The 23,273-nt window shown below is 43.6% G+C and overlaps 1 protein-coding gene across 6 annotated transcripts in view; it reads right to left on the bottom strand.

Moving 5' to 3' along the window:
* The window catches only part of svilb (supervillin b), a 36,050-nt gene extending 22,523 nt beyond the window's left edge, over positions 1-13,527 (bottom strand). For all 6 annotated transcript variants that reach the window (XM_076744715.1, XM_076744718.1, XM_076744720.1 and 3 more), the window contains exons 1-12: positions 13,311-13,527; positions 10,757-10,820; positions 9,556-9,647; positions 9,399-9,456; positions 9,144-9,292; positions 7,563-8,397; positions 2,646-4,001; positions 1,971-2,141; positions 1,750-1,787; positions 1,552-1,613; positions 1,156-1,292; positions 891-971 (exon numbers count right to left, since the gene is read on the bottom strand). In XM_076744715.1, the coding sequence (XP_076600830.1) occupies positions 891-971; positions 1,156-1,292; positions 1,552-1,613; positions 1,750-1,787; positions 1,971-2,141; positions 2,646-4,001; positions 7,563-8,397; positions 9,144-9,292; positions 9,399-9,456; positions 9,556-9,647; positions 10,757-10,820; positions 13,311-13,371 (3,104 nt within the window). In that variant the 5' untranslated portion in view covers positions 13,372-13,527. The remainder of the gene's footprint in view (positions 1-890; positions 972-1,155; positions 1,293-1,551; positions 1,614-1,749; positions 1,788-1,970; positions 2,142-2,645; positions 4,002-7,562; positions 8,398-9,143; positions 9,293-9,398; positions 9,457-9,555; positions 9,648-10,756; positions 10,821-13,310) is intronic.
* Between the last annotated feature and the right edge of the window lie 9,746 nt (positions 13,528-23,273).

The raw sequence follows: 23,273 nt of genomic DNA, 5'->3' as shown, positions 1-23,273 counted from the left end.
ATCTCAGTTTTAAATTAAACAACCGTAACATGTCTCTACTCAAGCATTTAGTCAAGTCTCTACTAACCATGCAGTCTTAAGCTTTCAAAAGCTAATGTACTCCTCTGCAAATGAGCTGAACATGCATGTAAATACCAGCTAGCAGGTCAATCACTGTGACAACTGTGTCAGATTACATGCACAGCAACAGAGACATAAGTAGATCAGCACACATATGCAAGATAATCATATAATGCACTCAGATGATTGCAGGGGATATGGCGATCTCCCAGCAGTGTGCTAAGTTAAACCGCGGTTGGTAAACAAACTGCAGGACACGTGAACTCAGACATGCAGAGGGCTTTAACTGGCTCAACCTCTGACCTTTCCACAAGATATGCAACCGACTTTTATGACCTGCATGTGAGAAACACTGCAAGAGGGAATGCTTGGAAACTGGGCATGGAAGGTACTGAATGAGTTATTGTGTAAACACCGACTTCCTTCCCCTATAAGGTGCACACAGCTAAGAAGCAGCACGAGGGGGCAGAAATAACAAGGTAAGATGAGCTGGATGAGCAGATCAGCACTGCAGCCAGGAGAGGGAGATGGAGAGTAAAATGTCTCTGAGGCACATTTACATTTAAATCACAAAAGTGGATTCAACACAAGATTAAAATTCATTAACATTCTATTGCACCCCATCCACTGTAATTTCTAAACCCACTGAGGTTCATCTACTATAATGCTTTCATTTAACTGAGATATTGAAAATCATTGAAACTTAGATGGTTAGAGACATTCGATGGGTTAAAAGTATACACAACCACATAGTAAATCCTACAGGTGACACAGAGCAACACATACAGAATACAAAGTACATATAAGTAAGCAGCCAGGCTCAGCTGTACCTCGTGCTGACTATAGTGGGGCTGGGCACGCGAGTTACATTAGGATGGATGCCCAAAGGTTGTGACGATGTGGCAGGATCACTTAAAAGTGGAGAAAATGAGGAATAGATGGCAAAAAAAAAACTGTGAAATGCAGATAATGTACAGAAAAGTACAGACAAGAACAGATCAAAGAATAAAATAAAGAGGAGGGAAAGGAAAAGAAATACAGCCCCTCTTCAAATTCTATGATACAACAGTTACACAAGCAAAAGCCAAGCTCTACCTTGAAGCATTGACCACCTCCTTGTTGGTGACAGGTTGTGTGTGGGAGCGATCCTGAACTCTTCTCAGACGCCTTTCTACGGCAGCGTTTCGAGAGCGTGGTTTGGGAACACCTCCCTCTGATGTCCTCTCCAGCTCCTGGAAGAATATATCAGGAAAACATCATTACTCTGGTTTATTAAACTGAGGCCTTAACAGTGATACCTGAAGTGAAAAACAGAAATATCTACTTAGATGTCTATGGATGCCCACTTAACTTGCAGGATACACCTCTTACACCACTGCCCTGAGCAAATCTGAACAAAGCTGCAGCTTTTTAAAACAATACTCAGTCTGAATTATTCAGTATTAATCATCTGTCCTTGTCAGTGAAATGTACATAAAGTGGGAAGTGTACCCTGAAGAGAGACCTCTTGGCAGCCACACTCATCTTGGCTCTATCATCCAGTTTTCCTTCATCTAATGAAAAAAGAATTGTGTTACGTGGCATCAACTGTACTTAAACTTCTGCTAAAATGACAATCAAATTTAATTGAATTAAATGAAAGAGAATTATGCAAAAATGCTGTGCAGAAATGCAATGAACTGAACTTACCTTCGGCATCTTGTAGCTGTGACGGGCTTAGACGAGACCTGCAGAAAACATTAATATACATTAAGCATCAGTGTTTAGACTCTGTTTTTTAATTTGAGGAACCACTGGATATTATCATTCTCTGAATGCCAACTTAGAACCATGCTCTGCCATCCAATTCTGTGTAAGTAAAATGATTCTGAAGAGCTCCTGCAGATCACCACACAGAGCCCCCCCTGTACCTATCTGACTCCAGCCGCTCTGCAGAGGTGATGGGCTGGGTCCTAAACCTCTCCGACATGCGGCTGTCTCCTGGAGTGATGTAGCGTCGAGGCCTCCGAGCACCCCTGTCCCGATCACTGCCGCTAGCCGGATCAACATCCATTGCTGACAGATCTACTTTAGTCGTCTCACTTTTATAGTGGTGTATAGATTTAGAGAGATTGACGAGAACAACAAAAAGGAAAAGTGGAAGTTGGAAATCTATTAACGTTGGTTGGTTTTGATGTTGTTTTAGTGAACAGTTTACCAGGAACTGCAGTCAGGTTAGAAAAACAGGGTCTCACACATTGCTGTTGGCACACACGCTGAGCACAGCCTAACTGCAACCAAACAGTGAAGAGCCATTACCTAATGTTAAAAAGCAGCAGCAGACAACTTCCAAAGGGTAACTTGCAAAAACTGATTTTCACTTGCACAAGGAAAGTTAAGCTCGTAAAACAAAACTGCAGACACTGCAATAAACATGATAATGGCAGATGCCATAGTGCTATCCTTGAGACATGTCATGCCACAGATTCACTTAGTATCATCATTATTGTCTTGGATCATTTGATTATTTATTTGCAACAGCTTAGTAATGCAGAGTTAGACAGTTATTTAGCGATGCAACACAGAACCCATGCCAGTGGACCTACAGCTCAGGTTTCCGGTTGGCATTCTCCAGATAAGAGTGTCGCAGCTGTGCTACTGACACTCTGGTGTCCAGGGTGCCCACTTCCCCATTAGCCATCCCTGATGGAGGGACGGCTCTCAGTGGCTCCCTGCCAGCTGCTTCCCTCTCCATACGATACATGGCCGAATGCTGGCTTACACCGATATCTGACATGGAGCGGGTTCGTATCTTGGGTTTGGGCCCTCCACTCATCTCCATGCTTCTGTGTTTGGTCTGAGGCACAGAAGAGCCCTTCTGGAGGTAGACAGCTGAGTCAAACCTCTGGTGTCCAGATGGATCCTGCTGCTGCTGTTGCCTCTGAGGCTCAGAGTCTTCGTCTAGTCGGGGCTCTCGTTGTTTTCTCTGGGAGTCTGGTTGCTGACTTGGAGGCTCTTGTTTTTGAGGTTCATACTCTTGCTGTCTTTGAGATTGCTGTTGTCTTAGAGGCTCTTGTGGCTGTCTCGAGTGGTCATACTGATGCTGCTTTTGACAATCTTGCTGCTGAATCTGAGCACCATGTTGTCTTTTTGTGGATTCAAACTGCTGTTGCGTTGGAGGCTCTTGCTGCAGAATTCGGGGATCTTGATGGTACACAGGCTCAGATGGTTGATGCTGCCTGGGCTGATGATGTACAGAGGTGTGGGAAGGCTGTAAAGATCTACATACTCTCTCCTCTTGACTGTCACGGCTAGACAGATGCTCTCTCCCTCGCTCTCTGATTCTCTCAACATTTCTCTCCCTCCCCCTTTCCCTTGGTCTCTCCCGATCCCAGTCTTCTTCATCTCGACTCCTCCTTCTCCATTCCGGGCTGTAGTTCTGCCAGTCCATGTCTTCATGCCGGCCCCTATGAGTATCATCCACACTCCTTTCCCTTCGGCGGATCTCTGAGGGCAATACAGCTTTCCTGCTCTTAAGCAGGCCCTCTGTATGGGCCTCTTCTTTCAGTGCCTGCTTGGCCTCCAATCTTGCCTCCCTGTGGGTGGCATAGATTTGGTCGGCACTCACTCTCCTTCGTGGTAGTACCTCAGGAGGTCCAGAGAGTTTGGCAGTGGCCACAGGGGCAGGGATGGCCAAATATGGCTGAGAATCCACAGCAGGGCCAGAGCGTTGGCACTCAGGAGCAGGAGGAGGATAGGCTGTTTGGCCATAGGCAGGATGGTGGCCTGGGCTGGGCTGAGGCTGGGCAACAGTCCTTTGCTGGGTGGACTCTGAGCGCTGTGGTGTGTACTGAGTAGTGTTGCCCTGAGTACGGTGTCTGTTAGCCTGCTGCCTGTCTGGACTCCAGTCAGGAGGCGTTTGGATAGTTTCATCCCTGGGCAATCGTTCCTTAACTCGGATTCTTGAGGGAAGGAATGGATAAGGGACACTGAGATTCCAGTTCAATGAAAAAGCCACGGCACACTCCGAACTCAAACGTCAATTCAAACAAGAGGTAATCTAAAGGGCATACATAAAGGGTATACCAAGTTGTTTTTTTTTCCATGGGCCACAAAGGCTGGTAAATTCTAAAATAAACCAGGCACAATCTCATTATCTAACTGGATATTTTGAGTAGAGTAGTGTCTTTTAACAATTATCGCCTACTTGCCCAGGTGGATGGTAGAGTAGACAAGCCTCAGACCTAACATCCGCAGCTCAAATCTAAAAGTATTTAACTGATTTTAATTTTGCACACAATTTGGTTCCTGCTAAAAATGTTGTTCCCCCATTTAATGAATCTCATCAATGATGTGTGACCCATTGTGAAACGTATTGCACAAAGGACATGAGACTATCATGGGACAAACTCAAGCTCCCAAATCCTTCTTCTAGAACTGCAACAAGGTCAAGAAGCAGCAGGCCCTGGGTTTAAATTTGAGTCTTAGTTCAAGCAACTCTCACTCTCTCTCTCTGATGTCTCTGTGCCAAAAAAGTAAGCCAAACTATTTTCATCAACAACCCTCTGACCCCTGGTAGCCAAAGGTTGCTCTAATCTCATTCAAGACCACTAAGCCAGACATAATTGATGGGCCTCTGCTTTATCTGACATGGCATGAAGGACTTACACAGTGTTCGTACTAAAGTACATGATTACACACTAATACTAGCTAGCATAAGCAGCTGATAAGATGACAAAGGCAGGTAGTGCCAGTGGCATATACTGGACATTTATACTAGCTAAAAGGTGATCATAGTATTGTCTTCTGAAACACGACAGACACTAAAAACCAACAGATCGTGTTGGTTTCCCTTTCTTTGGAAAATATTTGTTTATGTGTACCAATGAAATCTATCAAACCTTATTAAGACTCTCCAGAAAGGGTTTCCAGACCAAGCTGGGCATACCTCCACAATTTCACCTGTCAAAGGTCAAAGGCTGACCATGGTCCTTCATCCTTTTACAGGCTATCGGAAAGGAAGCTATGTCATGTATCTGGGCCACAGTCCACTCCAGAAATAGATGTACAACCAAGGACCTCAATGGGAAACCATCCGGGATAAACAATTTAGTAAAAATCAAAGTTTTCTGGTAGTCTGTTTCTCTCCAGAATCCTTTCAGCGCAAAACCACATCAGGTGATTGAAAAATATACATTGAGTCTCTTAAGGGTAAATGCATGTCTTATGCAATGCCACTGTCAAAGTCACTGACAGGGTACAAGACTATGTAATTTCATAGGGGTTAACAGGCCAGAATTTGAGGAGGGGGGATGTGACTGCAGCCTCAGCTGACAAGTGCTGAGTCAGTCTCTGACTCACTGGCGACTGGGTCAGGGCATCAAGCTGACTAATGTTGTCACCTCATCAACTCCGGTTCACTACCACCACTCAACTACTCATGCAACCGAGGCCACACACAGTCACACCAATTTCACAAGGATGTAGGTGCCAGGGATGGTCAAAAATGGTCTGATTTACAGAGTTGTGGGTATGATTTACAGCTGTGCTTTGTAAGATTATAACATAAATGAGCGTCATGGTGGCAAAAGAGAAAAGTGAGTTTGAAAAATGCTGCTCTAGAAAAACAGATGAAGATGAGTGTATGTATGCTGATGAACAAATGTTAAGTTTAAGTTAGGGATCACAGTTTGTCAGTTGAAATGTGTTAAATGGGAGACTATTACACCTTTTAATAAGGGAAGGATGACTGAATGAGGTATAATATTGGACTGTTATATGGTATCTCTATTGGAACAAGTTATCTGCATGTCCACCGAGGACATGTGTTTAAAGTGCTGGCTCATTATCTTGTTTATTTTCCTTTTTTGAAGGTGTCCCCAGCAGTGTTATGGCAGGGTGTCTGCAGATTGCAGAATATTGAACACTTTCTGAAGACATTTCTAACATCTTTCATTATCTTTAAAGACCCATGAGTACCTTGTGAAAGACATATGAGTGTAAGCAACTAAAATTTCAGCATGGTTTCCAGTGCTTACATGAAAATACTGCTCAATCAGCCTTTTTTCCCTGAACATCAAGTGAATGCGGCCAGCTTCAACACATGTACCCAGTGGACTACAGGGCTTTGTAAGGGCTTCACACTGAGCAGACAGTACCTTGAGGGCCAGCTGAAGAGTGTCTGAGTGTCACTTTCTGAGTCTGTGTTGAGAGACCAGTCGCTCTTTGACAGGGCGGCCAGGCTACAGGATGATGTGGTGACAGTGTCAAACCCTGAGGGAAACTTCTGATCATTCTTTTAAAGATCAGATCAAAGTGAGCTGCACTGATCAGTTGAACCAAAGTCCGTCGTATTTTCAGGTGCTGAGCAGTCTGAGGATCGGTTTAAAAGTTGCTGTGTTGTTCACCCTGCACATGCTGATCAGAAGTCTGTCATTAGAGTCTATTTTCAATTGTTGCTTCCTAACCTCTATCATTTATATTCATCGAGTCAAATTCTTTCACATTGACTTGATGAATATTACAATTCTCATTCCTTTTGTGGTAGCATCTTCAAGTTTATAATAGAATTTGACATAAGCTCTCTGTTAATGAACCAAGCTGCAGTTAAATCAGGGCTACCTCTTGGAGCAAGCAGGGAAATCATATGCCCTCCAAAAACCAACGCTGCAATCTACCCGGCTGCCCTGCAACCTTTCCCTGATGAGCTCCCCAGAGCACCTTTCTATGTGAAACTGGAGCAGTGCAAGCGTGACAGAGCCGGACTCACAGTCTAGAAAGATCCTAATACTGGCATGGTGGAAAAAGCAGTGGAACAGCTAGCTTGGCAGCCAGTGGACAAGTCCAAGCTGCACCAGAATGCTAAAATATCTCTCTTTGTTTATTTTTAGATTTTTAGATTCGTGCACAATCCAAATTCAGTTAAAAGTTTGGCAATTTTGTTACAAACTCTGTAATGATCAAAGACATGTATAAGATGCTCCGAAGAACAGGTGATTAGCAGCCAGTTGATCAGTGTACATGTAGTCAAGAAAACGTTGGTTCATATGATTGAAACTCTCTGGGACTACATGTAGACGAAAAATATATTACAGACACAACATTTGACTTTTTATGGGCAGCAATACACAGCAGATAGAAATACCCACAGAGGAATTTAATGGCTTGTTATGATGATCTGCACTGATAATGGTCCACGTTTTCAGTATTTCTGCTCAAATGACTTAAGTATCTGCATTGAGTACAACTAGAGTGTCTTTTATAATGTGACAGTACATGCATATGTCTAGGACTATGCACCAAAAAGCATGTATTCTAGCATCATGGTAGACTTGAAAGGAGTATTAGGTTGTTTTTGCAGGACATAATACCATAAATCAGGTATGCAAGTTTCATTTTTTTGCATTATTCTTGTATTATCATGTCTTGAGTAAGAGTTTTCCACCCTATCAGACCCATGGCTAGGAGTTTGTGAAGTGGTGAGCCTTACTTCAAGTGTTTTCTGGATGCTTTTCTAAACTTACCCCTGCCTGTTGAGGATGCTCTGGGCCTGCTGCTCTATGAATAAATCCCCTGGTGAGATTCCGTAGCGAGTGGAGGGCAGGGAGGCCCGGCGGGCGGTGCGAGGGGAGCTGGGAACCGCTGCGATGCTGTAATCCCTGGTGGAGGCGGGGCTTGTCTCCTGGTGGCCGTCGTCCTGATGGTGGTGGGGGTGCTGCTGCTGTTGGGGCGGGGGCGGATGCTGCTCCTGGGTTTTGGTTCTAGAAGTGATTGTGCGCTCTTGAGCTCTACCACGCCGGTAGTTCTCCATGTTCATCGCTCTTTCCCGCTCGGAGAATCCTCTCGGTCTTTCTTGGGTCGGGGCAGGGGCTTGGTTTGAGTGGGCAGAGCTGGAGGTGGAAACAGGGGTATGATCTGGGTGAGTCCTCATGTAAACTTTGCCAACTCCAGAGCGGTATGGCACCCTGGGCCCCCGCCCTGGCTCTTCCACTTCCTGTCGGTCTCTGTCTCGCCTGGCTCCCATCTGTCGGTCAGAGGCGTCTGGATCACGCCGGGAACGGTAGCGTGGTGTGTAATCGATGTCCGGCTCCTGATCCAGGAGGATGCCATAGCGCTCTGACAGCTGGCGGCGTCGCTCGGCTTTGTAACGGGCGATGCGTTCAGCCTTGGAACTGAGGCTGGTGGGGTCTGTGGGGCCACATGTGGGTGTGGAGGAGGTGGATAACGTTACTGGATCAACATACACCAACACTGGCTCTGGACGGGCGCTGCCAACACCACTTTTGACCTGAGGTGATCTGTCTTGGGATGACACCTGCTTCTGGGGTGCCTCCAGCTCCTCTCGACTGTAGCGCCTCACTGTGGTAAATAGTGGAAATACTCCATTACTTAACAGCAACATTCTTTGAAAATTTTCTAAAAGTAAGAAAACATATTGGTTATTCATATCCCATGGGAAGTACAGTTACTCCCATAAAAATCACCATTTGACAAACCTACTGAAGTATTAGACTCTTGGAAATGCCTAAAAAAGCAAACAAGTATGGATTCCTCATGTCAGCTATGGTCCACAAATCAATTAATAAATCGAAAAGACATCATGCTATATTGACCATGCACAGTACGTTTTAACTGTCACACAACCAGCTCTACAGTCCTACAGCTGTCTTGATTGTAATGAAGTAAACACTCAGTACCTTCCATCCCACAAACAACAACAAACATGTTATTATTCTCAAAAAAACATCACAGATTTTCATATCAATTAGTGAATCTACTCCTTGCAAAATCTTGCAAAACATGCATTGAACTGTCATTTGAATTTTTTTGGTTTTGTTTTCACTGACACAATCACATTCATTAAACCAGTCCAGCTGCCCAGTATAACCACATGTATAACCACATATATCCACTGCTGGCCACTAAGCAGCTCCACTGGAGGAACTAGAGTTGCTCACATGCTGATGCTGGTTTACAAATACTGAACACAAACGAGAGTTAGTCTCTCTTTTCAAATATGACTGTCAGTGTCAATTCAAGACTTGAATTGACACTGACCACAAGGCAGCATCATATATTTGTTCAGTGCATCGTGCCATGCTTACCCATCACACAAGGCTCACAGGGATCTGAGGCGCGGGTGTACCGTGGAGGATCCTCCTCCAGCATTCTGTTGGCTACCAAACCACCGGGGACCAGTGCAGGCGGAGCATCACTTTCAATCCCCTCCAGGCGCCGGGCTATCCGATCCTTCCTGTCAGACACAAAAAGGCAGAGGGTAAAGATGAGCAGCCGCTGAGCTCATGAAAACATTTTAATGGTTTTATGTGAAAATGCAGTGTTATAAGCCCTGAAGATACCTGTTCATTCCCAACTCCTTTGTGACAGGTCCTTCAAAGTATTTCTTCAACTCTGAAACTGAATATTAGAGCAGAAAATCGAACATTTAGTCTGAATGTTAAAAGTGACAAACTGTTTTATTCTGAGTTATTTTGTGTGTTTAGAACCATGGCACACCCTTGGGAAGTGCAGCCAGAAGTTTGGCATCTGTATCTGAAACACTCTTGACCAAGGTGGTCTTGTCTCCCAAGAAGAAGTCACTCTGGAAACTGAATGAGAAGACAGAGTCACAAACCTGCTATCGAGAAGAGACCTAACACATTCTGATTTCCTAATGGGTGCAAAATCAATATTTAATTAAAACAGCTGAGCAGAACTGCTTCCCTCTCAAAAATACGTGGTAATTATAGGATGAGCAGGTGCTTTATTAGAATTTATGTTGTAAGTGATAAAAGAGATGCAAAGTGGTGATGCTGAAAGTTTAGATCAGCAAAAGTTTAAAAGCATGAAACAGTAAAATTGTGCCTGGTTTCCTACTTCAGCTCTCCCCACAACTCTGCCTCAAACACCTTGTCTTAAAGAGGTGACGACAGGTAAAGGTGAAACTCAGCTGGAGTCACTTCCAACACAATCCAGCTTAAGAACTAGGTCATTAAGTCCTGACTCTCTTCCAAGTGGAAGCAGACAATCAAGGTCTTCTTAATGTCCTCATGTCACAATCAACAGGTCACACAGGCCTCAAGCCTTCATATATCAATTGTGTGCATTTAGCAAGGGGAGTTTCAACAATCAGTATTATTTTGAAGGAGCAGATCAGTTGAAATTGCTCGTACATCTGTCTGATATCTTTCCAGACGATCCTGTCCACCACATCTTAGAGCTGAGGATGCAAATGGGAGAAAATACAGAGGAGCTGCTCATCATGTTGCTTTTTCTCCTCTTTAAAAAGAAGGTTTCGACGTTCTTAATCTTTATTTTTAGGACTGGGTGTTATTGAAAAATGTGCAGTTACATCAGTGAATTTTGTCTTACATGTTCTGTAAGAGGGAACATAAGATGGTCACTGCACTAAAGCTCTACTGCTGAAGAGCCAGCAGAAACACTGCACATTAATGCAAAAGGGGGCTTTGTGCAAAGTGCCCCTGAAGGAGGTATTATGGCTCTAATGCCATGTGAACAAAAAAGTGTCTAAGGGATAAGCTGTTCCAGGCATCTCCAGCTTTTAATGCTTACAGCGCATGATAAGCTTAAGCACTCTACTGTGGTAAACCTATATCCTTACATATCCCTAACTTGATGACAATGCAAAAATCAGACTATTGTAAATGCTCTTAGAAAGCAGAACATGTCATTTCTGTAGCTCCACTTTCTGCCTCACCTTAAGGCTTCTGTTGGCAACGAGGTCGAGCTGGAAAGTTTGGTGGGAGCTTTAGATCCAATTCCTAAAAAGAGAAACAAGACTCAGTCAAAATAAAATCCACAATCCACCTTCTACACCTTTCAATTCAGAATTCAGTACTGCTGTGCTGACACTGGGAGTACTGGACCTTCTTATTTTTGTCGAAATGAACTGTGCATTTCTGGCATTTGGAAGAACAGTAGATCTGCATCGGAATAAGGCTCACTTTATTCCCCTAATCCATAGATTGATGCAGCAACTGATGACAGTCCAGCCGTTAAGACAGCATTCAGATGAGTATGATAGATGGGACGAGTATGGCTGCATTTTGAAAAACACAACAGCTAGCACAACAAGGGTCCCGATGCAGAGCAAAAAGCAAACTTGGCTCAAGGTTGCCACAAAACAATGCAACACAATCCCACATGAGTTGGCCACATTCCTGGTCGACGGCATGGTACTTTGTAACCAAACAAAATATGTCAGCAGCATCAACAGCTGGCATCAGTCTGGTCAGATCTGTACTTCTCTTTGATCAAAAAGGTCTTGATTTAAACTGACATTGGACCAGTTTTAGCTGCTAATATTAAGATTTGGCTTCTTTCGTTTTGCAGGACAAGCTGTTTCTCAAGGTGACAGAAAGTCAGCATTGTTTTTGATCTGAACACCTGGTCAGGCACCTATTCAGGGTTTGTAGGTTTGATTCCCACCAGGCTACCTGCACTGAGACTGCATGGTGTCCACAAAACAGCAAGTACAGACTAGACCAAACTTCAGCCCATTCACAAATCTCACTTTAATGATGAGACACCGTACTTGGAACATGCTTCACAAAATCTTTTACCACTTCTTAGAAGTACAGAAAACTGAATCAAAGTAATTTTTAAAAGGCTGTATGTTTTGTAGTTATACACATAATTACTATCATTAATGCAGCAAAACCACAGTATTGAGTCAACACGTTATGTAATAAGTTTAATTCAACTTTTTTACCATTGTACCACTCATCTATTGAATAATTCATTATGATAAAATAAAAATACAGCACTGGCACAAGCTAATAAATAGTTCATGTGCAACTGAAAACATAATGACGATATTTCCAGTCTGAGTATGACTCACAAAAAGATTATTCAGAAAGTTCACATCCAGTTCCCAGCTGACAGCTGACCCTCTCGCTCTGACATCACAGCGGCCTGTGGTAAAGTTGTAGCTCAGTACAGAAGATTGTGTTACTGCTCCAGACGCCTCCAGAACATATTCTGCTTATTTTGACCTCTGAAGACCATGGAGCAATAGAGCAGGGAACGTTTGGCAGGACAGGAAGTACGAAGTGGAAGGTGAAGGAAGTTCTTACGCTCACTTCGACAAAAAGTTCAAGGGCTTCTCAGTATTCTGAGAAGTGACCCAGTGAAATTCAAGGACTCAAAAGTGGCTTGTTTTGATGAAAGGTGTGACACAAGTCAGAATTAGACATAAGGAGGAGGACAGAAATCTGGATTGGTGGTCTTCATTATATAACATGAAAGCATGATTGCAATTCTCCTGCACAGATTTTCCTCTGGACGTACAGCACTGATCCTACAAGAAGCAATGGCCGTGACAACTTTGGTGTTCTATTTTCATACTCAAAATCCATAAAAGTAATAACCTTTAAAGCATTACTTCATCTCTAATGCGCAAACATTCAAGATCTTGGAAGCCTGTGGGAACCTCGTGGAGGTGTGTGCACATGTGTCTGTCTGTTTATCTGTCTGGAAAGCCCCTCGCGCACAAGTCAGTCCGGCTTTCCTTGGAAACGCCTGCAGGTTGTCAACAAACCAAGCAGCACAAGGCTCAGCGCTGGCAGTGCCAGAGAGCAGCTTAGGCTGCTGACGGTCCCAAAGCGAGCGTGGTGAGGAGAGGGATTTTCTATAAATATTCAGAGGTGCAAAATAGACTCGCTGAGTGAACTGGGCCTTCGCTTGCACACAATCTGTTTGTGAAGGTTGCTGGTTGAACATGAGCAGCCCTCCATCTCAGCAGGCAACGATAGAGTGCACTGACCAGGTCGAACAGACAGGAGGAAACAGGAAAAAGCTCAACAGATAGCACACAGCAGCGGCGCACACCTGTTGAATATAAAGCACCAAATGAGTGCAGTAAAAATGGTCTTTCACTCCTCATTCATTCAGAGCAGCCTGATGCTAACATCCGTTCCCATGGTGATAGACCTTCTGCATCTATTTATAATATCCCAAATTCTTAAACACATTAGAAAGGGATGGGTCGCTCTCACACATCACGAATCCTTGTTGCATCTGATCCAACCAAGAAAACAGAAGCAAATTAAGGAGTCAATCAGTCAAGCTGCCACACTGAACCCCCCCCGCCTACCGCATCAGTAACAGCCACCAAACTGTCATTTATCACAGTAAGGAGCTAAACTGCATTAACCAAGTCCCCCAGGCAGTCCAAAGAGTTAAAGGTATTCAAGTGGGTTAAGTAAGTCCACCTATAGCTAGTCCAAGCCCTCACCTTTAAAAGGCCTTACCTTGGCCACAGGGCTGCACATGGTTCACATGGTAACTAGAAATCCATGGGTTTCGAAACATGTTTAGGGAGAAGAAAGGAAGGATGCCCTCTGCTTTAACTCCCCCCTGGTCACAGTGGTGGTGAGGGTGGCGGACAGCTGGAGCGGCAGAGGTGGAGGCGAGGGCTGCTACCAGAAAGCAGACAGGCAGGGATGGAGGTGGAGACACGACCACGAGCGCTCGGCCACAGCAGAGTGACTGCTACACCGCAAGCTACAGCCAACACAGACTGGCTGTCATACAGTGTGTGTGTGTGTGTGTGTGTGTGTGTGTGTGTGTGTGTGTGTGTGTGTGTGTGTGTGCGCGCGCACGCAAAAGAGCTGAGAGAGAGAGACAGCACAGCAGGGTGCTAAAGCAGCTCAGAGCCCTAATCAGATTACAGGCAGAAATTAGCCTTGATGATAAAAACTCTGGAACAGGATTGGACGAGGGTGCCAGCAGGGCTGCAGGGGGTGTTATGGGGTCCGGGGCAACTGGAAGTCAGATGGTATCCTGCACACACGCACACATCAGGCATGCTTCAGCCATGATGGCCGGGTGCCACGAAGCGTCCGAAAACTAAAGCCTGAATAGCTTTAATATTAATACTGTTATCACAACATTGTGGAATCTCCTCTGTTTTTAAATGCAGCTGCAGTCCACCAGGTCGTAAAATTCAATGTACCACTGGGAATATGATTCATTATGGTTGTAAGGTTTTTACTGGCAGACTTGTCTTGATGCCAGCTCGGTCAGTAAGAAAGACTTTATTAAACTGTCGTGCAATGCAGCAGAACAGCATTTAGCATTTCCTGTCGTATTCTAATCACCAGCAAGGATTTCTGACAATATTCTCTTTAAAACTTAAACAAACGGCTGTATTTTATTTCAGTTTCCACTATTCCTCATCACGTGCCTCATATTTACTGTCTCACTGTCTTCCTCTACCTTCTCGACAGCTTTATCTCTTTGTCATAAGTTGGCCTGAACTCAGACGTACAGACACAATCACACAAAGTGGGTGCAGACACAATCTCACCTAACTGATGGCAAAAGCCTGTCATCACATCAGGTGGTGTGTGTGTGTGTGTGTGTGTGTGTGTGTGTGTGTGTGTGTGTTTTCTTTAGCCTTTCTTAATCTCCCAATTGTTCACACAAGTGAAAGTATTTCATAGAGACTCCAAATCAAACTGCAGGTCCAGCTGTCCAAATGGAAGGTACCTGAAGAGCTTGGATCACTGTTAAGTAGCCTAATTCACTCTCAATTACACAGCCTGAATACAAAAGTTAAAGCAGCTGGAAAAGGCACAGATGTGCACTCATGCCTCACATCCCTCAAAGCAGCAGTTTCCATTTGCTTTACTCTTTGTCCAAAGCAACATACAAGTACAAAGCATATGTACCTGTATGGCGTGCAGACACCTGTAGGCTTAAAATCATATTTTGTTGCATGTAGTATGTAACTAAATGTACTTCCTGTGAAGTCAGGATCACAGCTAATCAAAACTAAAATAAAAGGAAAGCTAAAAGTCTGAGTGACGTGAGTGCTAACCATAAGTGTGTGAGTATAACACACACACAGAAGTCGGCTAAACATTCAGTTACTGCAGCCCTGTCAGCGAGCATGGCTGCAGTATTTCCTCAGAAAATGCATGTTAGGATGTCTCCGTCTCGTCCTCTCCTTCCTTGTGCTTCCCTTTGTTTTCCCCCTGTCCCTTTGTGTCATGTGAGTCATCTCCTTGTGTTTCCTTGTTCGTGTGTGTGCGAGTGTGTCTGGACTGGGCGGTTCCTCCTCAATCATGGCCGACACCTGATCCAATCAGACATCACAGCTGCAGCCAATCCATGAATCACCAGCCACAGGACAAATACCTTGTTGTCCTCTCTGGCCTGGAAACACGTCTCTGCCGTTTAACCCTCACAGTGCCTCATTCTTTACTCAAGTTTTTGCCTTGCATTTTTCCTAGTTTCTAAACTCTGCTCTCCTTGTGTCTCATCTCCTCATGTGTCTACCTGCCAAATCTGCCCACCTGAAACCCAGCAGACTGACCTCACCTGCCTGCCTGCTCCTTCCTGGATCAGCACTCATCTCAGAGCGATCAGTTTACCTTTTGTGACAATAAATCAAACCGTCTGAATCTGTGCTCCACATTGGGAGTCCAGAGATTTACTCAACCCTTAACAGCATCACTCTTAAGTGAAAATGATCAACTTTTTGCTGTTTAGATTGTGTTGCTGCTCGCTGGGGTTTGACCTCAGTGTTCACAATAAACCTAATCCCCCGAAATCCCCCAAAAATCAATCTCGCAGTTTATCATTCTCCCTCTATCTTCGCCACCCACTTAATTATCTGCACTGGAAACCAGAGATCTATTAGTATAAACTCCAGCACTCAGGAATCAATAAGAAGTAACAATCACAGAAAAGCGCAGTTTGTTTACTCTTACAAAATAGCCTGTCCTTGAAAAATGTCAGTATAATACCCCTTAAAACGATGTGTATTATGAACGTCAGATCTACAGTATGCCACAGTGCACAGGCCACAGACCCCCACTCGACTCTAAAAGCCGTGTGAGCTGTATCGAATAAGTGACCTGATAATAAAAGCTCTTGTCGCACACTTTTGAACTGTGTCTTAAGTCCTGCTCACTTGCACACTCGCTCTCCTCGCCTCTCTGATGCCGTTTCTCACCCTCTCACACACAAACTCCCCCCACCTTCCCGAGTCTGCCTCCGCTCCCTGCAGACGCCCCTAATAAGGCAACATGTGTTGTGAGTGGCTGCCTTGGGGAGAGGTCACCCTGTCAGCCAGCCGACCAGCCGTGTTTACTAGGGGATCGTCTCCACGCCTGCTCTCTGCTCTGCCTTGTTTTCCTTCCCACTCCTTCTCCCTTTCATTCCCCACATTTGTCATCCTTGCCATCCATCTCGCTGCCTCCTCTGGTCCCTCCTACTCATTCCTATCAGCTGCTTTTCTTTGTGATTTTTTTCTTCATCTGCTTGCTTCTTCCTCTCTCTCTCTCTCTCTACACCCTCTGTTTACCCCTCCTTCCACTGCCAACTCCCACACCAGCCTGCACAGCAACAAACACGACACATCCTCCATCACTCACCATCACGCCGCTTGCATACATTTTAGTTTCAAAACAGGCCACACATCATTCATAAAGCTTTTCTTAGAAGTAAACCTCACTGACATAAGACATAATACTTGAAACCAAGTAACCAGTCTGAGGTGGACTATGTTTGAGCGAGCTGAGGGACAATATGGGAACTTGTGTAAGACGAAATGACAAGTACGCAGATTTAACATCTGTATAATTTACTATAAATTCACGATAATTTGTTGATAAATTAGCTCTTCAATCTTGGGGTTGGTTGTTTTCAGAAGCCGTTTAAGAGTTTTGTATCTCACTTTATATTCTGCAAGTTTCCCTGCTGTTTTGCACTTTTTTTCATTTAAATATACAATAAATTAGATCATTTGCTCGGACTTTAACTGTCTCTTAGTTCACTGCGTCACAGACAAATAAAAATGTGAAACTCAGCTCAACATCTTGCAACACTGGATGTCCAAACCAGTCCATAAAACCCAACACCCAGGACATCACGTAAACACCACGAGGTGAGGCACTTCAGCAGATCCCTGTGTGACTCAACATCAAAAGCATCTCTGAGCTCGTCATACAGGGTTTCTGTTGTGTTGGACTAGCTGTTGCTATCCCTCAAAGAATACACGCAGCACCGATGAGATTCTGTGGGGTGGTCAATTGAGTGATGGCATCTTTTGGGTTGTCAAGTGGGCGCCCTCCTTCTTGGGTGTTTCACTGATAGGCCCAAGACACCTCCAGAGGGTTCAGCAGTGAATCCCAGTGTCCCAGGTTCACTCTCTAGATGCCATCAACTCACTTAAAGGCCCAGGCAGAGTCCTTTCTCTTCATCCACAGCCACTGGCTCCTCTTCCCTCGTGCTATGAACCCTCTGCAGCCTACTTCCACTGGACGTACCTTCGCTTTCCAGCCTTGTTGGTGCGCGTCAGCTGCAAGTTCAGCGTACCTCAGCTTCTTGCGTTCGTAGGTCTTCTCCACTGCACTCTCCTAGGGCACTGTGAGCTCGATGATGTAGACGAGCTTGAGTGAGCGTTTCAGCTAAGATGGACTTTTTTCTATAGAAACCAACAGCGCATGGTCCTTTGTTTCAGTCTGAGCTTTGCTGAGCTCAAGGCTTAACGTGATGTACGTCATGACTGCAGCTGAGCACAGCCTTTTGTTTTACCAGGCCAAACTTACACCATGGTTTTAACTCTAAAACAACTTTCAGGCGATGACCATCCTCAGTCACTGAAACATTTTTATATAATAATTTCTTAACGGTTGTCGCTTAAAGTTAAACATACAACAGCGTATTTTTACCACACCAGGAAAAAGGATGAAACAGCTCATTTAAGGTAAATGTGATGAACAATCCTCAGAGCTTGGAAATAATTACAGTTTTTTGAGAACTTAAGGTCTGACCCTACAGCAGATGCTTTGGCCATTTTTGATAAATAAAGCTCTAAGTTAGACTGAATGTCCTTCTTGTGGACACAGGACTGGAATGTGTAGCACAGGCTGATTGTATTGGGAATCAAACCTGCATGTCTCACCTCTACAGGACCCTCACACAACCTGTTGGCCTTGCATCAGTTTAGCTGCTGTAATAGTGCTTAGTAAGCGTTTTTCCATCCAAAAGACTTGCTTGTGGACAGGACCGGTTCCAAATCAGGCTTCATGCTAACAGATTTAGGAGGCAGTTCAGGACGGTTTGTTGATTTTTCTCCGTCTGTTCAGCTGTACTGGCACACAGCTCCTCGTACTAACTACTCACTTCTCACTTCAATTAATTTGGAGACTTTGGGAGCAGCAGACACTGTGCTCCACGCTAGCCTGCCTTTATTAGGATAAACCTTCTCTGTTTAGGTTAGCTTGTACAGATGCACTAACGTACACTATGACACAGACACACATGCAGTATTATAAACATTTGCACGCACATGCAGGGGAAGTACATGATCCAAACGCTCTCTCATACACACAAATACAGTGGTCAAGTGAGAACCTGAGCCAGCAGAGCAGGAAACTTTGTCCTTCCTCCTTCCTTAAACATTTACTCTGGCAGTCGACTATTTCGATCCAGATCTGCGTTCCTCTCTACTGTTTTCCATCAACTCTGCCTGACACTCGGCACAGAAATCTGCCTGCTCTGCTCTTATATGGATATCGATGAGCACACAGCCGGTGATGAGGAGAGATACTTAACAAGTTCTGCAGCTCTTAGACAGAGCAGGAGAGAGGGAGGACAGGGACAGAGAGAGGGAGACAGAGTGAGTGGAGGAGGAGGACAGGAAGGACTTCATGCCAGAAATGGTTACTTGATGGTCTTTTCTTAAAGTTACATTGTCCATGAACATCTTAACGTTACGTAACATGATGAGATAACTTGGTATAGTATGTCTCAGTATTATCACAGGTTCGTTTCTGAAGCTTTTCTTCTTTTGTCTACGTAAAAAGAGAAAAATAAAGGGACCATAAGCTAGCCAAACCCAATATTTAAAGGTCGGAGTGAGTAAATGTTATGACACTATGGTCAACCCCGCCTTATTTTTCGCAGGGACCCTGAAGTTGACTATGATTATATAAGAAAACTTGATCTGAACAATAAAAACATATGTTATTTTTGCAAATCTGTATGGGCAGAGATTTTTCAGTATATACTGCCTGCTGTACTTTTATGTCTAATTATGGAAATTATTTTATTTTTCAAAATACCTGTATACACTTCATATCTAGTGGCACCTGTGCACAGCAACTTTAACTGCCATGATAATGACATCTGCCATGATAATGACATCTTAATCATGGTCACATAGAACTTTTAAGTCATACTTTCTTCCAGGACAGTTTTCTTAATATGTGTAAAATTACCAAACCATGTATTTAATAGTACTTGGATACCATATTAAGTTCTTTGTTTGAGCTATTGTATCGTATTTCTTTTATATTCTATCTTTTGTGCACTGAATCCTGTTGCAACAACCTTACTTCCGACAAAGTGTTTTGGATTTACAATGATTACAACATCCAGAAACATCCAGATGGTCCAATGAATTACTGTGTACTACCAGCACACTTGTTTCCATACTTAATTATAAGCACACATAAAATGATGCAAAAACATAGCAGAAAAAGATGTGTCATGGCAGTGGTAACAATGAGCATCCTAGTATACAGGAGCTATTTGGGAGCATGGATGTAGTGGCCATCATCACTGATTCATGTCAAACGTAACCCAAACAGCAGTCATACTGCACATTCAGAAAGAGGTCACCATGTTAGCAGGCCATAGCAGACTGTGGGCAGCTCTGTGACACACTAAGGGCTGACAGTAACAGCAGACAACCAGAGATGGTGCTGAGTACAAGCTGCTGCATATTCACCAGTTTCTGCTTCAAACAGAGGCTGGAAAATGATGAAAGAATGAAAAAGAAGATACTGATTGTTCCAAACTGTTGGACTGGTTCAAATACTCATTAGGGGGCACATTAACAGGACATATTGCTGTTCTGAATCTTTGCCTTTTCATTAACAAGTCATTTTACAGCTATCTGTTGCTACAATCTCCAACACTGTTAAGTACTCTGGTGCTGCAAACACCACCAACAGCATACAAACTATATTTCACCACTGCCTTGACAAAAAAGTCCAAGACTCTGCGCTTGTTTCCAAAGGGAGAAACATACCTGAAAGCTTTTTCTTTCTGTGTTCAACAAAGAAGCTTACAAGTGCAACCAAGAAGACACAGCGAACCGTATATGAATTTGTTCGTATAGACATTAACCTATTATAATAAAGCCTGCAGCCCTTCAGTGAATTCATGTATGACATGTGTCGACAACACGTGGATATGACTCCAAATCTGTATTCTTATAGATGAATAGAATCCAATGGCAGAAGGTCAAGCAAGGGGCCGGCCTGTAAACCTGTCTGTTCATTTTGATGAGTGCAACAGGTGCAGAGCACCAAGCAAGCAACTGCCATACGGAGTCACACGCACTCACTATAAAAACAAAACTGTTGAGAAATGACGCCTGAGCAGCGCTGGAACAACACACCAGGCCAACACAGAGATCAGCTGCACACACATGCCACCATATAGCCATAATCTGCAGCTTGGAATGCTAATACCCATGTGGTTACTTGAGACACTGCAAAGCAACAAGAGGGAGGCTTGGCTGGGTCAACAAATTCAATCCTCCAGGGGGAGAATCTAAACCAGAGACCAGTCAAGCACTGTTGAGATCTGGGATCTACACTTGTGGGTAGTTTGGTGAGTGTAATAATGATTGACACTGAATGACTTTCCCCATTTTAAAAGACAAGTATGCAGGTACAAACTGGCAGCCAAACTTTATAAAGTGCTGCTGCCCTCTGTTTTTCTTTTGTGACAATTTATCCTGGGTTCTGCACTAAAACGAGTCTTTGGGGCATGATGCAAAAACATGATATGGATTTTGTTCACCATTGGTTCACAGTGGGATTAAACTATGAATTTACTTTTACGTTTTACAAATGTACAATTCCTGTCTATTAGATCAGGTGTGAGGCAACATCTGCACATTTAAACCTCTTGTTCTGATTCAGTAAAGGATGGTTTCATTACTCACTCTAATGCAGGATGACGGTTTTCACAGTATACTGTATTAGTAATATTAAACAATACAGGACATAATATTTGGAAAAATTACAATAAAGTGTTTGTTTAACCAAAAAAAAAAAAAAAAAACACTTCTGTTTTCATTCCTTTATGGGTCAGTATAACTGACATAATAATAAAATAATTGCATAATACCTTATACTGTGATACAGTAAAACTGTGATATTTACTGAAACGCCCAATTATGAAAATTTCATACCACTGCAACCCTAGTTAGTACATGTACGTCACAAGGAATCTGGCATAGCACACAAGTAAATTTCATAGCCTTAGATAATGGCCACGCAACCTTTTATCTACTTAGCATTTACCTGAGAATCTTCAATTTGCAACAGAAAGCTACATCAGAAATGATGGATGGTTGTCATCATAAAAGAGCTATCTGCTTACTTTCTGACCTAATATATATCATAGCATTCCTTATATTAGAATAGGTAAGAGAAAACAATACTTACAATGCTTTAGCTCCAATAACAAGGGACTGAGAGAAACGCTCCACTCCAAGTGAAGTCCATTTATCCTGAGAGCAGAAATCAGGGATATGAAACTACCAAAGGGTCTCACTTGTTCCTTATTCAGAGCAAAGCAGATGCTGAGGAGGCAGGAGGCAGGAGGCACAGGTGTGAGCAGGTAAACCCAACCGGAGGATCCAAAGTCAACAACCATGAAGTGGATCCAACCTCAGCAGCCGACAAATATAGCCTGGTGCTTTCCCACTAGCTCTGCTGCAGCGGGTCAAATAAATCAGTCCAGGAGCAGCCGAGCAAAGGAGAGAGGGAAGAAGGTAGAGGGAGAGAGAGCAAGAGGGAGTGGGGTTCGCAGCAGAGGGGTGAAGGAGAGAGACAAGGATGAAGAGGAGAAAATATACACAAAAGGGGTGCTAGAACAGACTGATACTTCAAAATAAGTGGTTCTTCAAACTATTCCAAAAGTCAGAACTGTGGTTCGTAAAATGTCCATTCTTGTAACCCAGGTTTGGGACCCTGGTCTGATAGTTTAGACTGACGGTGAGAAGCGACACAACACTGCTTCCAAGGGGTTTGGGGAGTGCGGGCCAAAATCGGCGTGGTAACCTCATCCCACAGCAACCATGTATGGGCTGAAGAAAGCGGCCTCGATAGAGGGGCATCTGCCATAAATAGCCAGGACGCGTCGGGCTCCCAGCACAGGGGGATCGAATCAGCTGTTAAACTACAATCCAGCAGCACAGTGTGATCCAGGCTCTGCGGGGGCTCCTCTGTTACAGCACTGGGGTCTTACAGCACAGAGCTGCAATAAACTTCATTCTGAGCAATGCATGGTTTATCTACTTATATTCATTATATGTGTTATTTCTACAATTCTGTTCATTTCAGCCAAACGACCAATACTGCATACAACAGTAGGTTTAAATTCCTGGTTCAACCCTTTATTAAACATTGCATTGTGTGGTTTTAAATGCCACAACTGACAGACGTTTCATTTTATCTAAAACTAAAAGGAAAAAGCTGAGTCTCAATCTGCAGTCCCTCCACTCAGTTCAATATGTTATGATCATGATCCCTGCCAAAGTACTCACTACAGGGCAGCTGCAAGATGCACAACACAGGATCTCTTCTCTGCTGTTCATGTTGGGATGCTCACCTACACAAACACACACATGCACGACACAGTGTAAATATTTATGAAAAGTTATGCAACTATTGTTCATCTCCAAAAATGGAAATGTGGGCAGAGTAAGCAAACAATTATTTTAAATGTTGTCCCATGTGTCTTAAAAAAGACAAAGAAAGAAAATAATTGATGCAGGCAATAAAATCAATACAAAATCCTGCACAAGAAAAATTGAAGATATTGGCTGAAAAAGTGGAATTTCACTTACAAGGTTTTTACTGACATTAAGTGTGGACATTTATTTTCTCATGGGTTTGATCTGGATGGGCAGAGTCCTGACCTGCATACAGTATATGTATCAAAGTGAGATGTATGCTATATATAAATGGACTGAAATAAATGGATATAGGTACTCACTTCCTTCTCATCCTCTGGTGGAGAGGACACAGGTTCGGGTCAGGGTTTGTGGTATTTTTATTGTTTGATGCCATCTTGTGGACATAAGAAGTACATAACAGTACATATACTTCATTGAGTCTGTTTGTACTACAGGTGTTTAGGCAAACTAATTTAAATGAAAAAAGAGTAATTCACTCCTT

Source organism: Chaetodon auriga, chromosome 12 (genome assembly GCF_051107435.1).
Source record: "Chaetodon auriga isolate fChaAug3 chromosome 12, fChaAug3.hap1, whole genome shotgun sequence".
NCBI classification, from domain to species: Eukaryota; Metazoa; Chordata; class Actinopteri; order Chaetodontiformes; family Chaetodontidae; genus Chaetodon; species Chaetodon auriga.
Note: the sequence above shows the minus strand (reverse complement) of the source record. Positions and strands in the feature narration are given on the sequence as shown.